This window comes from Calypte anna, chromosome 17 (genome assembly GCF_003957555.1).
Source record: "Calypte anna isolate BGI_N300 chromosome 17, bCalAnn1_v1.p, whole genome shotgun sequence".
NCBI lineage: Eukaryota > Metazoa > Chordata > Aves > Apodiformes > Trochilidae > Calypte > Calypte anna.
Genome location: NC_044262.1, coordinates 7,523,561 through 7,538,269, shown reverse-complemented (window position 1 = coordinate 7,538,269; position 14,709 = coordinate 7,523,561). Strand labels below are relative to the sequence as shown.

Genomic DNA, 14,709 nt, shown 5'->3' with positions numbered 1-14,709 from the left:
CCGCATGCGCGGTGCGGGGAGGCGGAGCCGCCGTGCCCCGCCGTGCCCCGTTGCCATGGTGAGGCGGCCGAACCGCCATGGAGGAGGTGACCGGCAGCCGGTACCGAGGGGATACTCTGCGCGGCAGGTGGGCCCGGGGGGAGGGGGTGTGGGGGGGCTGCCCGGCTCTCCTCGCCCCTCAGCAACCGCCCCGTCTCTCGCAGGATGGAGGGGCCGGGCTGCTACACGCTGCCGACGGGCACCCAGTACTGGGGCATGCTGAAGGACGGGATGTTCGACGGCGAAGGAGAGCTGCTCTTTCCCAACGGCGGCAGATACCGGACGGTCTGGCACCGCGGGGTGCCCGAGAAGGTACCCGGCCTGGGGGCACCTCACCCCCAGGGACCTGCACCACCGGCGAGGAAGCCTGGCTGCTGGGGAAGTTTTGGGATGAAATAAGGGGATTTCCCAGCCAAGTCAATTTTTTTGTCCACATGGAGGTGTCTGGTTGCCAAACTTGTGAGGGGACTGCTGGTCAGGGCCGGCATCCCTTCCCTGGGGGGCCCAGGGATATGGCAGCCCCAGCCCTCCCTGGGCTCCCACGGGGTTTGGTAATGGGAGTGTGGGTCATGGCCATCCTTCATCCATCCATTTGTCTGTCTGTCCATCTGTCCATCCATCCATCATCCATCCATCCATCCATATATCCATCCATCCATCCATCCATCCATCCATCTATCCATCCCTCCCCCCATCCAACATAGTATTAACTCTGTTCTTGAACATGTTTTGCAGGGGGAATACACTTTTGCAGATGGTCTCAAATACAAAGATAAAAAATGGCATTACTGTGATGGCTACGACAGAAGATTTTACACAGAAATCTGCTCTGGTCTTAAACCAGCAGGTACTGAATTGCATTTGCAATCCGAAGAGTCTGGAAGGAATTAAACTAACAACTTTGCTTAAGAAAGATTAATTCAGCTACATGAGTAACATGGAGCAGAAATGTTCTGGCTAATTTCAGGATCTGACCATAGAATGCTGACACCACCTTCCACCAGCAGCACTCACCCAGGGCTGGGCTCTGTTGGATCGTGGCCCTGGACCTGGCTTTGTTATCCACAGCTTTTGCTATCCTGATTAACCCTTTGATTTATTTCACCTCCTCTGCATTAGCAGTGTGCTTTTAATACAGAACAGTTGAGCCAAAGCAATTAATTTACATTGAGAACATCAAATAAAGTTTGAATGTGTCTGTTCCACGTAGCCTTTTAGTACACACCAAAATAAACATTTCTGTGCAGCCTGTATTTAGCAAAAGACTTGTACAATATTATTAGTTGTCTGCAGTCAAAAGGTAAAAAGATTTATAAGGACTAAGTGAATAAAATATGTAATGTAATACAGAAAATACAAAGAATATTTTAGTGGTGACTGTAGCTCCATGCAGCTAGCTGCTCATGAGGCCAGCAAGACCTTCCTGGCCCTATTTTGGTGTTTGGCATCATATTTGAAATGTTAGCTCAATGGGCTGGATCACAGGACCATGAATGAGGAAATCCAAGTGATATCTTTCTATCACAAGCTATTTGCATATGGATTTTCATTTTCTTCATCTGAAAAACTGGCAAAATGTTTTATAAAGGAACAATTAAAAAACCCAAAACAACTAAAAACAAAGCAAAACCAAAGCAAGTCCTTTGTTCTTTTTCTTCAGGCATTTCTCAGCTTACAAATTTGGATCCTCCCAGAAAAATCCCAAAAGGATGTTACGACTGTGGTGATGGATACTATAATCCTGAAACCAGGGTTGTTATTGACTACAAGTTCAGGTTTCTGAGAAATGCAGGTATGATTATCTTCTGCAAGGTAAACAAAAATGAGTTTATTTGTAGTATCTTATAGAGTGGGTGATTAAAGCTAAAACATAAGAATGTCCATTATTTGGTTCTATTATCACTGAGCCAAAATGTTTTTTACTTATTTTTATCAGTGATTTATGTATCCCCAGAGTTGTTTCAATCATATTTTGAAAAATTACAATGAAGTATTCCCAAGCAGATATGAATAAATATATTTTATTACCATTTGGTATGTTGATCTCAGGCAAATCTTCAATCTCTTCCACAATGATCTCAGGCAAGGGAGTGGTTGTGAGGTGTAGATCATTGGTCCTTAAAGCTAATAAACTCCATGTTGTGACCCAGCAAAGTGCTTAAGCCTCTGCTTATCTCTACATGTTAGAATAGTTCCTTTTATTGAGCTGAGTCTCAGGGCTCTGTTTAAGTGCCTTGCTGAAGAAGAAACTTGTCACCTTGTACAGTTTGGCAAATATTGGGTCTTGTGAACGAGTCCTCCAATTTATAAGCCACAGGGCAAATTAATTCCCATCAAGCCAAAAGAAAAGTTTTTCAAATTAAAACCACACAGAAGACCCCCAAACAGTTGATACTGTGGTAACTCAAAATGTAATCTGACCTGAAAGAAATTCTTTGTGTTCTGGCTGTTTCACCTTTGTGTTTAGCACCATTTTAGTCAAGATTTTTTTTTTTAAATGAAAATGTTTTCTGAAAGCAACCACCCACCCACCCCACTTTTTCCCCACCCCAAAATGTCCAAATTGCAAGACCTGGTGTTTCTAGAAAGCAGAGTGTTTCATTTTCAGTATGACACAGTTTAACAGTTTTGTTGCTTGGAAACTCCATTTTTCAGCAAATTTACTATTTGTTGAAAAAAAAAAATAATTCTGCTCAGCTCTACTTTCAAGAGCTTTTCTAAGTACGCTCTGTGATATCGGAGGAGGGAAGTGAAGGGGGGGGTTAAATGAATTGGAGATACCATCTGCTATAAAATATACCCTATGATACATGGCCTGTTTTATAAACGTTGAATAAAAACTGATCTAGATTATTACAAATGGCATTGATCCAAAATACTGGAATGCAGTGGGCCTACTGATGAGGAAGATAAGCAACATGCTTTCCAAAAACACAGGAACCTACACAGATTAGTACAGGAGGGAACGCCTTGGAATTCAATTTATTGTTTTTTAATCTGTTCTTTGAACTCATTGTCCTTTATGACATTTATCTCAAGCCCTACAAATTATATCAATCAATATTGGCCGAGTGGCGCGGCGCAGCGTGAGGTCCCAGGGAGACACTGGAGATGTGGCTGTCCCTGGGCACAAAGCTCAACTTGTTGATGCAAGTGTGAAGGAGGAATGTGGCATTCAGGCCAGACCCTTCCTCTCAAGAACATGAACACAATTGAAAAACCCGGCACTTGTTCAACATCAGAGGAACTCTCACCGCCCCAGGAGAGATGATTCAGGGCACAAGGCCACTGCAGTGAAAAAAAAAAAAAAAAAAAAAATTAAAAAAAAACCCCCAGCTGTAAGCAGAAGAAACTGAGGAAGAGGCTGGGATGACAGGGAACAGATCCAGAATTACTCCATTATAGGTTGGGCAGGAAAGAGCAGGAAAACCTCCAGGCTTCCAGCCAAGTCTTGAAAGCATCAAAAGCAGATGGTAGGAAGCATTCAGGAAGTTCTTACAACAGCTTGACAGGTTTACCAAAATGACACTATCTTCCTCAGGTCTGGCAGCAGACTTGCAGAACACCCCAGCCCTCACCTTTCACCCTGGCCCTGTTCTGAAGCCATTTCTGATTGTTTCTCAGCTCTTTGGGAAGGAGGGCGAGGAAGCATCCAGCCTTGACACTGCCCTGCCTGCCTGGCTGGCAGCAGCCAGGTACCCTTCTGAAAGAGAGGAAAACAGAGGCCAGTTGGAACTTCCACCACTCCTTTGTCAAGCTGAGTGTGTAAGGAGTACAACAGAGCCTCCTGTTCCATCTGGCAAGCCTGGCTTTTTGCTAGCGTGGAGGTCTGATCCTCATTTACTCACAGAGCTCTTACTGGTAGAGCAGAGCAAAGCCCCATCAGGAGAGCATAATCAGGCCCAGGGAATGAAATGACAGCAGCAGTTTTGTTAGAGGTTTTTTATCTAGCAAAGTTTTCCAAATTCTCATTGCAATCTTGCAATTATTACTCCATCCCTAAACCTCTGTTTCCTTGGGGATGCTCAAATTTCTCTTGATTCTCCATGTGTTCTTCAATCTTCTCTTTTTTCCAGTATTGCAAAGTAGGCAAAATTGGACTCATAAATAACAATGGCAATGCTCGTTTGTAAGAGGAGATGTTGTTTATTTTTAATAGATGCTAGGACTAGACTCCTGTTTCTTTAGGAGTATTACTTTTTCTTTTTTTTTTTTCCAGAAATAGGACTCCTGGCACCTTTGTAACACTGTTTGGTCAATAGAAAGATGGGAAGGTTTCCCAATTTTTCAGTAAAAAGTATGATACTTTGTTTAATAGAAAGCAGGAAACTACAAGAGCAATGACATTCAGGTTTTAGGATGCCTGAATAGCAGAGAAGCCCATAGCTTTCAAAGAGATACAACAAAAACCAAAAACTTTTGTTCTACCAAGATGGAAGAGATTACAGGAGATTGCCTGGGTCACCTCTGTTGATGAAAAGCAAAGACACCTCTGATGAAAATTGGATCCTTCTCCCAAGGATGCGTTAAATAATACAAAACATGCTCTTGTTCTTTGTAACATGAGAATATTTATGCTACTACTTTCATGTTCCATCTCCAGGTTCAATTAGCATGTGTGTGGTGCACAGGGTTGCTTTCTGTACTGCCTGAAATATGTGCATCTCTTCATACAGCATCATTAGCAGGAGGCCACAAAACTTGCCTCTACCCTAAAAGCTCAGTCAGGTAACTGAATTAACAACAAATTATTAAGAGCAGGATTAGGCCTGGAAAACCAGGACAGTTGTCTTTTTAAGAGGAAAGGTTTTGGTGCAGTCCCAAGCCAGCCAGCAATCAGCTTTGGATTTCTACAAGCCTGAAAGTCTTGTAAAAAGCAGGAAAAATCCTGCTGCTTCAGGAATCATTACGAGCTGAAAAGGTCAAGATCCAAGAGCATTATTTTACTGTAGTTTAGAAAAGTCTGGGGTTTAGAACATCCAAGGTTGTGAGGTTGCCCCAGCTCCACAGCAATGGTGTGGAGGCTTTTTAGAATTAAAAAAAAAATAAAATTGGGAATCTGAGAATGGCAGTGACCATGGGATGAAGGTTCTTGTCCTTGGTCTGAAACAATGTAGAAGAATAATTTTTTTGAAAGTCAGCAGCAGTGTATTCATCCATTTCAGGTTTATCCAAGTATGCAAATCCATGAGATAAATCTTCTACGTTTAGACTTCTTTGTCTTACAGCTCAGATCTGACTTGCACCAAGTACTTTTTGAGAAATGTAGACTTCAGCTTGTCTGAAAAATGGAGCTGAGAAACAGAGCCATAACCACTCAATAATTACATAGGCTAATATTTCTGTACCTACCCCCTTGCACCCCAAATACATGCAGATGTTTGCATGCTCTTTCTCATAAACTACTGGAGAGTTGGGTGTGGGATGAGGACCTGGCAATTTTTCAGGCCTGGAGTATTTCTGGAAAAAAAGACAGCAAGTTTAACTTAAAAGTCGACTGTGGTGCAGGCAAAAAGATTGACTGCACTTAGGGATCATGCACAGAGCTTTATTCCCTGTTCTTCTTTGAAATTGCCTGTTCTGATGATGGAGGGAGTGGATGATTCCAGGCTAGTCCCTAGTCATTGCCTAAGAATGTAAGAGTTGTTTTGGCAGATGCCCTTAGCAATGGAGAGGAAAGCCCCAGCAATACACATACAGAGGGAATATAGTATTTTTGTTCCAGTGAATTTAGCTTCCCATAGATTTAAATGTCTACTTATAACCCAGGACCATTTAATCTTTTGTACGTTTGTTTCTTTTTTATTCAACTTAAGATACTGAATTTATATGAGGTTTAGTTCCTACATATTGAAACTCTTAAAAGCTCTTCAAATAATTGTTCTTTGGATACTTGTTAAGCTAAAGAAATCAGTTTTGATCGGCAGCAAAAGTTCATGCTATTTTAAGTGCAATGCTATAGCTATTTTCTGTTGTATATTTAATCATTTTGAATTATATGTCATGTAAAAGATTTTAGCTCTGGGGCATTTGCCAGATGGCTGATTCTGCATTTCACACAACAAAAGAAATAATGTTTGTGTAAAGCTCTTAAAAATAGTTGGTAATCAGTATATTCTACAACGAATAGGATCCAGACCTGTTTGGAAAAGAACCCCAGCTTTTGGAGAAATTAATTTAGAGGATTTGGTCTCTACCTCTGGGCTCTGAACAAAACAAATTGTGTCTATTGTTTGCTGATTTTTTAACATTTAACAAGTTAACTGAATTGTAAATTTTACTCATTTTTATGTTAAATGCCATTTATTGCAATCCATTGATCTTTTTCTCTTTACTTTGGCTGACAAACTTCTTTCTGAAAACAGGGTTTTGTAAAGCAGGGAGTCAATGCTGCTCTCAGTTTACAAAAGTAGAGCACAGGGAGGAGAGCAGCCCTTTGCTTTCCTTGCAACTGCTCAAGTGCTTGTCCCTTTTCCTGCTAATTCCTCTTTCTGGCCTGTTGGATTCATATTCCACCAAACTTCCACTGCAAAACATGTTTTCTCTCTCTGCCATGGCACTCATCTTGGTTTTTTTGCCCATGAGGTTTCACACAAGTCCATAGAAATTCCCCTTTTTTTTCCTGTGTCCTCCATCTCACATACACTTTTTCACTGGCATCTAGTCCCAGGGGTTTTGCCCACATTTGTACAATTCCAGTTTTCTGGTACTTGCTTTCCAGAAACTCACTGTTTCTATGATAGTCAAAAGATTTGACCAATATTCAGAGGAAGCTTAGAAATTGCACTATAGCTCTGCCCACTGGATTTCTAAGTGTTGCTCATCCATCTCTTCCTATTTGTTACTCAGCTTGCTTTTGTCCTGATGTGAGAGTTGGGGAGCTAAATAATCTCCAGTGCTTAACAAATAAAGGAGTTGAGGAGCCAGATCTTAGAAGGAGGAGAGGGAGAAAGTCAGCAAGCATCAAACTGGGGAGTCCTGTGTGGGTAAGGGAGATGAATGAGTATGAAGTGAGGGTGGCAGAAAGGAACTGAGCTGACTTAAAGACAAGGTCGCAGACTACTATAAGTAGCTTCACATCTCTTCTTATTCTACTCCAAACACTTTTTAAAATGTTGGACCAATTTTCCTATCCATCACATGCCCTTTTCATGTCTTTTTGTATGGAAATGTGTGAAGATCAGGCCCATTTTGAATTTCATTGCAAAATGCATGCCTGTTGTGTCTTTCCCAGTGTCAGTCTGCTCAGGTGACAGAGACACTTGGAGACTTCTCATCCATGCAATCCAGATAATACTTTCAGATTAAATTTGGGTAACATATTTCAATATAAAATGTCCTCCATTCAGTAAAGTAGATTATAAACCAATATGTTTTATATTCAAGGCTATGGTCAACAATGATAAAATTAACATATGCATCATAATGCGAGTTACTCCAGTCATTTCAGTAGCTATAGCTTTTGCTGATATATTGTTTCTTGTGGTTTCCTGGTTTTAAAATACTTATAGTTTTGAAAGCTGTGAAAGTTTCAGTTCCAAAGAGTGGCATGCCAAGAACAACAGCTTTGTTTGTGTGCTGGCCATCCTATTGTGAATCCATTTAATAGGTTATAGACAAGTCTTATAGGTTTATATTCAACTATACAGTTCATGTGAAAACAAGTTTCACAAGAGATGGAAAGTTCATTTGGAGGCCATTTTGGAATTAGAGCAATTAAGAGTAAATGGAAAGGTGAGAATTTGTGGGTGGAGGCAAAGGTTAATTGAAAACATATTTTCCATTTTCTTGCCAGCCTTGATGTTGGTGGGGTCAGGTGCAGTAAGGAAGGTGGTGCTCAGGACCCAGGGGTGGGGGGACAGTGGAAATGGAAGGGGTGTGCCAGGCAGAATCCGTGCCTGAGATGCTATCACATGGGATTGTAATTGTGCAGTGGAAGAACATGATAAACTGCACTGCGGGTGCCGGGAGGAGTCAGGCGGGCAAAAGAATGAAGTGATATTGTTGTTTACAATGGGCTGTGTGTGCTCAGCCCTCTGCAAACAGAGGAAGCTCAGCTCTTGTTCATGGATTGCCTATTGTAAACACACTCTCTTACAAGCCAGGGTGGTGGAAAGCAGCTCTTCCCACATGGCTGTGTCCCCAGGAACACCAGAGCTGTGAGCCTGATTGTCCTGATTGATGCAGGGACATGCCAGGGGATGGCTGCTTCCCTCCTGCTCACACAGGGATGATGTGCTCCCTCCTCTGCTCCCAGCTCACCCAGGGACCTGAGGTTTGGAAGGCATCAGGGGTTTGCATCAGGCCGCCAGCGCAGACAAAACCCTTGAGGCACCAGGAACACACAGAGCTACCAAATGCACTATGGAGACCTAACACAACATCAGACAAGGTTTTTTAAGGTGAACAATGGAGGTTTGGGGGTTTTTTTCCCTCTGTGTAAACCTCTAAGTGTCCTGATTTCAATGCAGTACATCTTCCTGTGCACCTCCAGGTGCTTTCCTGGGAAAGCGTTTGTTAAGAGGTCAAACCCAAAGCCTACACACCAGCCCTGTTGTTTGCTGGCAAGTTCTGCTCTGCATCCTGGCAGACACCTAAGCATGCCAAGTCCTAACAAGTCTCTCACAGCTGAGGTTTCCATAAGCAACACAGAAACGGGATAGCTGGAAGCAAATAATTCTAAACTTTGCCATATACATTTAATATAGGAAGATTAAATGCACCTAAATTACAGTGTGTTTTCAAGTCATCCCCTGGAAGCACCCTGGAGCAAGGCCACCCTGAATTTTTCAGCTGTTTCTAATCCCAGTGAAGAGATAAATCTGGAGTGTGTAGTTGGGGAAGTCTCTTCTGCCACTACTTTTAGACTGAGCATTGACAATTAGTCAAGTGGTTTCATTTTGCTGTTGAGCAGAAAAACCCTGATTTAAGTGGGCTGCAATGTGAGCTCCAGAGAATACACCAAACCATGGGTTTGGCAGACACCTGCTTGGACTTCACTGCTGTTTGGACCTTCCCCTAAAGCCTCCCAAAACAAGGAAAAACTTGTAAAGCAACATTTGTTGGCAAGAACTAATTTGGAAACAAGCTGCTTACAGGAATACAGCATGAACCAACACATTTGGCTGGGTCATAGGTGCTTAAAAAGGTTCTGTCCAAACTGACCTGGTGACTGCAGAGTGTCCAACCATGGAGCAGCAGGACCTGCATGCCAGGCTCACCATCTGCTCGGGGCAGATGCTCTTGCTGGGGATTGGGTATGCCTCTGGCTCCCTAAGAAAAATAGCTGGAATTAATCCCAAAAATAAGAGATTTTATCCCAGGCTGAGGATCTGGCCCACAATATTCAAAAGATATTCTGTGGGTGTTAGAAAACTGATCTGATTTTTGATTAAGGAGCAAGAAAATAATTCAAAAGAATCAATCAGTACTTACATATGTCCTACAAGCTCATCCATTAAGATCTCTTGCTATCTCTTGGTCCATTTCAAGATTTCAGTGATCTGTCGTGACTGTAATAATTGTATTTCACTAACTTTGGAAGAAATAATGTTAACATTTACTAACTGAACAGGCATACACCAGATTGCAATAAAATTTTCAGACAAAGCATTTTACTTTCCCCTCAAATCTCAACACAGTCCCGTTTCAGCAGTCTGCTCCATGAATGTTTATTCTACTGAGGAAAATAAAAAAAAATGGATAAACTTTTACAGATAAATTTGCTGACACAGAATTCAGCACACAACATGAAGAACCCCATACTACCTAATTGTGCACAGGGTGATAATTTACCACTGATTAAAGAGTTTGTATTTTTTTCAAATCTTTTTTAGAGGGAAAATTACTTCTGAAGGTGAAGATGTGCTTAGACAATCATATTAACATATTCAAACAATTGCAATTTGCAAAATAGTAATTACAACTCACTATCTGGTTGCATTAATCAAACTTCAAGGTTTAATTCCATTTTAAATATTGATGAAATGTGATTCTCCAATCTAACCCTGGTGTTGCAGGGTTATGGAAGCAGCCAGGGACAGAAAAAGAGGAACGTGTAGTTAACAAGCAGCTGCCACAAAGAAGGATCGGCATCTGTGATTTAAATTGTTAGCTGCACAGTCAGGTAGAGTGTAAAAAGGGTAGTCAAGAGGCTGTTAAGTCCATTGCTGCCAATTACTAACAATCAGGGAGGAGCTTTAAGACTTGTTCAGTACAATAAACCCAGTTTGTCTTGTTTCAGGGGTTACTACTGAAGAGGTTGCAGCTGCACTGATTCAAATAGCCCTAAAACTACAGTAATTATCAACCAGTCTTCTTTAGAGTAGCAAAAGTATGTTTTACCATAGCTTAACTCTTTACATTCTCATATTCCCCTGCCTCTTCTCACACAGCTAGCCCTGGAGCCATTCTCATCTCTGGTCTGGGCTTCTCTCTGTCCTGGATCAGTGCTTTCATTTCCTCTTTCCGAGACCAAGGACCAGCAGCAGGGCACATGAGGTTGGACACCAGTCCTAGGGACTTGCTTTTGATTATTTTTTTGGCATATTCAGTCATTACATCTATTTTTCCTTTTCGTACACAAACTGGAATTCATGCAGTTTTTACATCTGATTAAGCTGAGTGTGAGTTCAGCAGTACTTATGGACACTGCTGCATGGCATGAACAGAGACATTTTGGGTCTGGGGAAGCTGAAATCCTCAGAGCAACCTGCCCTGAGTGTTTTCCTAGACTATGAAAAAACAGAGTGCAGAAAGAAGCAACTTGGGCATCCAAGGGTATCCTGGAACCCTGTTATCCAAAGCCAAGCCAGCACCTGCATTTCTTGGTGCATCCCCTGGGATGCTCCCCAGGTGAGCACTGTGGGTTGCTCCCTGGTCAGCAGGTGGATTGTTTGTGGTGCCCAGGTCAGCCACGTACATCTGTCCCTAATACCAACTAGGCAGTGGTGACATATATACAGTATATGCACCTTCTGTGTATTCCTGTACCAGGGCAGGAACAAAGTTTCATTTTCTTGCAATTATTCCAAGCTCAGATAAACTATTTTTTTGTTTTGTTTTGTTTTTTGTTTTTTTTTAAGACAATTCCAGCTAAAATGGCAGAGCTGCCCAGGCTGGTCAGTCTGCTCCCTAGGCACACGTGATCACATCATTACTGTGCTGGAACACCTCGAGCATAGAACAAAAGCCAGCACATTGATTATGGCATTGGTGGTGTTTTCTGAGACTGCTTCAGGACCAGATTTGCATTTCTGCTGCAGCCCTCAGGGGGAATCTCTGCCTCTGTAAGGATTACGTGATCTTTAAGCAAGGCTTATCTTTTTTATTTCCCTTTTAGCAGATTTTTCAGCATGTATTTTCTCCTAGTTTATACCCGAATGAGAAGGGTTCCATTAAGAGGGGGTTTTGTTATGGATCTATCGAGTCATAGGCACAAGGAATAAAAAAGATCATCTCAGGGCAACCCAGAAGGAGACAAACTTGGCTGTCCTGTCCAAAGGGAAACCATTTCTCAGGAATTAAAGCAAGGGACTGAGCTGAGGGACCAGTGGCACTATAGGTGTGTCCTGCAGCCCCCCCACATCACTGTGATGGGCACCCACGGGTACACCCAGCACCCATGAAGGGGGGACAAGAAGAGGGTCAGTGGGCACCAGGGGTACTTTGGACACAAAGAGGAAACTGGAGAGCAGGCTCCAAGAGAAAACCTCCTGTGATATCAGACCTAATGGGTCTCATACCCTCCCTATGAATTTTCATGCCTCAGAGGATCACATCTTCATGCCCAGGACCTTCCTACCTCTTGCATTTCAGACACTCCTACGTTGCTTTAACTCCACAGCCCAAAGATCTCCATGAAAACCTGACTCCTAACAAGCAGCATGCTTCTTTCCCAAGGGATTTTGACCTACCTAAGCAGGGCTGTGCAGGGCAGCTGTGCAAATAACTGGGTTGAGGTGCTGTGCCAAGTGATGGTCACAGCACCTTTGGCTCCATCCTTGTAATCATCTGCTCTTTCAGGTAATAAAGGCTGCTGCAAACCTCTTAAAATTTAGAAAGAGGCAGGTTAGAGGCACACATCACAAGCACCTAATATGAATTTGTTATGACAGTGGTAAACACAAGAAGCAGCTCCAATACATATCATTTATATAAAAATAAATACAGGTATTGTTTTAATAATACTTTGATTTTTTTTTCAAAGCTTTTTGAAGTTTGCTTTTCCTGGTCTGCTACACAGACCTCTTTTCCCCTCCACAAACACAAAAGAAAAAGGCAGCAAAACAGTTTTTTTGGAGACAAGACAGTTTAAATCCCTGGAACTGAGAAGCCACAACTTAACATTTGCCAACTCATTTTTTTGTAATCAAACACAATATTCAAACTCTGCTGGACAGTTGCTTTTCTCTACATTGTTGTTGCTTTTTTTTTTTTCTTTCCACACTGTCATTATGCTCCGAGAATAAATATGAAAGACATGAATACTAACAAGGGACACAAGATGGACTAAAAACCATCCATCAGCCACTCGATCAGCTTATCCATACCTGTCATAACCTACATTTCAAAACACAGCACCAAAGGAAAAACAGGAAGACAAGAACCTAGGTTTTGACTATGGATTTTGCTTCACTTTTCAGAAACCACCAAGCAATACAGACACTGAATTTAAAAATAAATGTGTATCTTAATTTCTGAGAGTTTCAACATACCTCCTTCACATCCCCTGCCAAAAAGTCAAAAAATAAAATATAGAGGGGTCAATCTCATTGTTCTGCCCAAGCTAATCTTATCAAACAAATAATCTGAGTCATAGCCATAGCCCCAGTATCTCCTGCCTTGATAATTCCAACACAACAGCACAAAATCTTTGAAAGAAACAACAACAAAGTGTGTCCTAGGAGATGCCAATGGATTTATTTCTCAAAAGGAAAAATGAGTTGTTTGATCAGGACCCTGGTGATACAACAAGCAGCCCTGACCCAGTGATATTTGGTGTTCTCTTTATCTCCCTTTTAGATGATGAAGAACATGAGTGGATCGTTGGGACCTGCCGGAAAGCTTGGGATGAAATAGTCAAACACAAACCCAAGCCATAAAAACAGTTCTTGCCAGGCAATAATATTCCAAAGCAGGTAATCTGATTCACAATAAATCTAATTTGTCCTCCTGCATTTGTCTCACCCTTTCCCTTGACAGGAATATAATCTTTTTGTCATCTTTGTCAGCACAAACAAAATGGAAATAATCATTTAATCAGTCACGCTGAGAGAAAGCAGTGGAAGAAAAGCAGATTGTACTCACAATAATCTTCCCGAGAGGTGTGCAGTGTGCTACACACACACGTTATTAAGCCTGAAAACAATTTGTTAAAAAGAGTGCCTCAGATTCAGCGTTGAAGTCATTCAAATCCATCTTAATCAACATTATTTTCCCAGATTTTAGTTAGCTGTCCTGGTGAATTCCTTTCCTCTCTTTTTGCTCAGTACTTTGATATTGATTGATCATTGTAATAATGTACACCAGAGGTATTCTTTAATGACTGGTTTGCTAACTAGGAAATTATATCCATTTACTACGAACGTTTGTTGAACTCTCCTGAAGCCAGAGTTTAACAAAATAATAAAAGAGGAAAACTGGGTGGGTTGCTGCTTGATTAGTAAGCCAGAAAGTATTTAAAAATAAAATAAAATGGAATTACATCATTTTCTGGATGTAAGTGCCAGCACTTCTACTTGCATTAACTTTATTTATTACACAAATAAGACATTTACAAAGCACAACATTAAAAGTATGTAACAAAACAGACATTGGTTTTACAAAAAAGTGCTTACAATTTAGTTTTACTTTTTTTTAAAATAAATATTAGTCTTGACTGTCCACTCATTCAGAGAATTTTTTTTTTTTAATTTTTTTTTTTTTTTTAACCATTGTAGCCAAGACATGCAGAATTGCAACATGCTACAACAAAATGATTGGCAGATGAAATAAAACTGCTGTGTCTAGAGTTGGCATCCCACAGATGTGGCACTGGTAGCAGTGCAGGGCTGGTTCCCCTGCTAGGAAGTTGTGTGAGCACCTTTAGCTCGGGCACTGGGTGAACCAGCACGAGCCCAAAACAAACAAACAAACAAAAGAATTTGTCATTAAACTGTATCCCACTCCACTCTCAGACCCCAGCCACACTGAGTTACCTTATCAATCTGGAGTGAAAAGCCTTCCACTGGTTTTCAACACTGGATTCTGTCTGCAAAAGGTTTTGTAAATAGCAACTGGAAAAGTTGAGTGCGTGGAGTCGGCATTGCTGCACCAGAACCCATTTGGCAATTACTGAATAAACTAAGAAAATGAGAATGATCTTAATTTTATTTTTTTTTTTTTAATCTACAGACAGGAGATGAATGCAAATGACCTGAGATAAGGTTTGGTTCAGTGGCAACAGTCAGTGTGAAATACGTTGTGAAACAATGTATTGAATAAATTAGAGGAGTTCTTACATTCTTGGTACGGTTGAGTATTTTCCATACACATAATTAGCTCTAAAACTGCACAAGCTGAATTGCTTCCAGTTTTTGCAAACAATTTGGGCTTAATATAAACAGAGCCTGATTTCTGAATTAGCAAAGCTGCTCCTGGCTATTGATGGGGCAGGTGCCCGAGCCCAGC

The 14,709-nt window shown here is 41.5% G+C and overlaps 1 protein-coding gene across 2 annotated transcripts; it reads left to right on the top strand.

The window, feature by feature from the left end:
* The first annotated feature begins 40 nt into the window (after positions 1-40).
* Positions 41-14,532, top strand: MORN5 (MORN repeat containing 5). Of its 2 annotated transcripts, XM_030461217.1 has the most exons (6): positions 41-127; positions 204-351; positions 775-886; positions 1,700-1,831; positions 13,063-13,178; positions 14,434-14,532. In XM_030461217.1, the coding sequence occupies exons 1-5, from the start codon at positions 78-80 to the stop codon at positions 13,140-13,142; spliced, it is 522 nt and encodes a 173-aa protein (XP_030317077.1). In that variant the 5' UTR covers positions 41-77; the 3' UTR covers positions 13,143-13,178; positions 14,434-14,532. The 2 variants fall into 2 exon arrangements, with proteins under 2 accessions (XP_030317077.1, XP_030317075.1); XM_030461215.1 differs by lacking the exon at positions 14,434-14,532 and having other exon boundaries at positions 13,063-13,603.
* The last annotated feature ends 177 nt before the right edge of the window (positions 14,533-14,709 follow it).

Bases quoted from the DNA above. Each gene is read 5' to 3' on its own strand.
- MORN5 (XM_030461217.1), top strand. From the start codon at position 78: ATGGAGGAGGTGACCGGCAGCCGGTACCGAGGGGATACTCTGCGCGGC. The intron at 128-203 runs GTGGGCCCGGGG...CGTCTCTCGCAG, and splicing joins GGGGATACTCTGCGCGGCAG to GATGGAGGGGCCGGGCTGCT. The intron at 352-774 runs GTACCCGGCCTG...CATGTTTTGCAG, and splicing joins ACCGCGGGGTGCCCGAGAAG to GGGGAATACACTTTTGCAGA.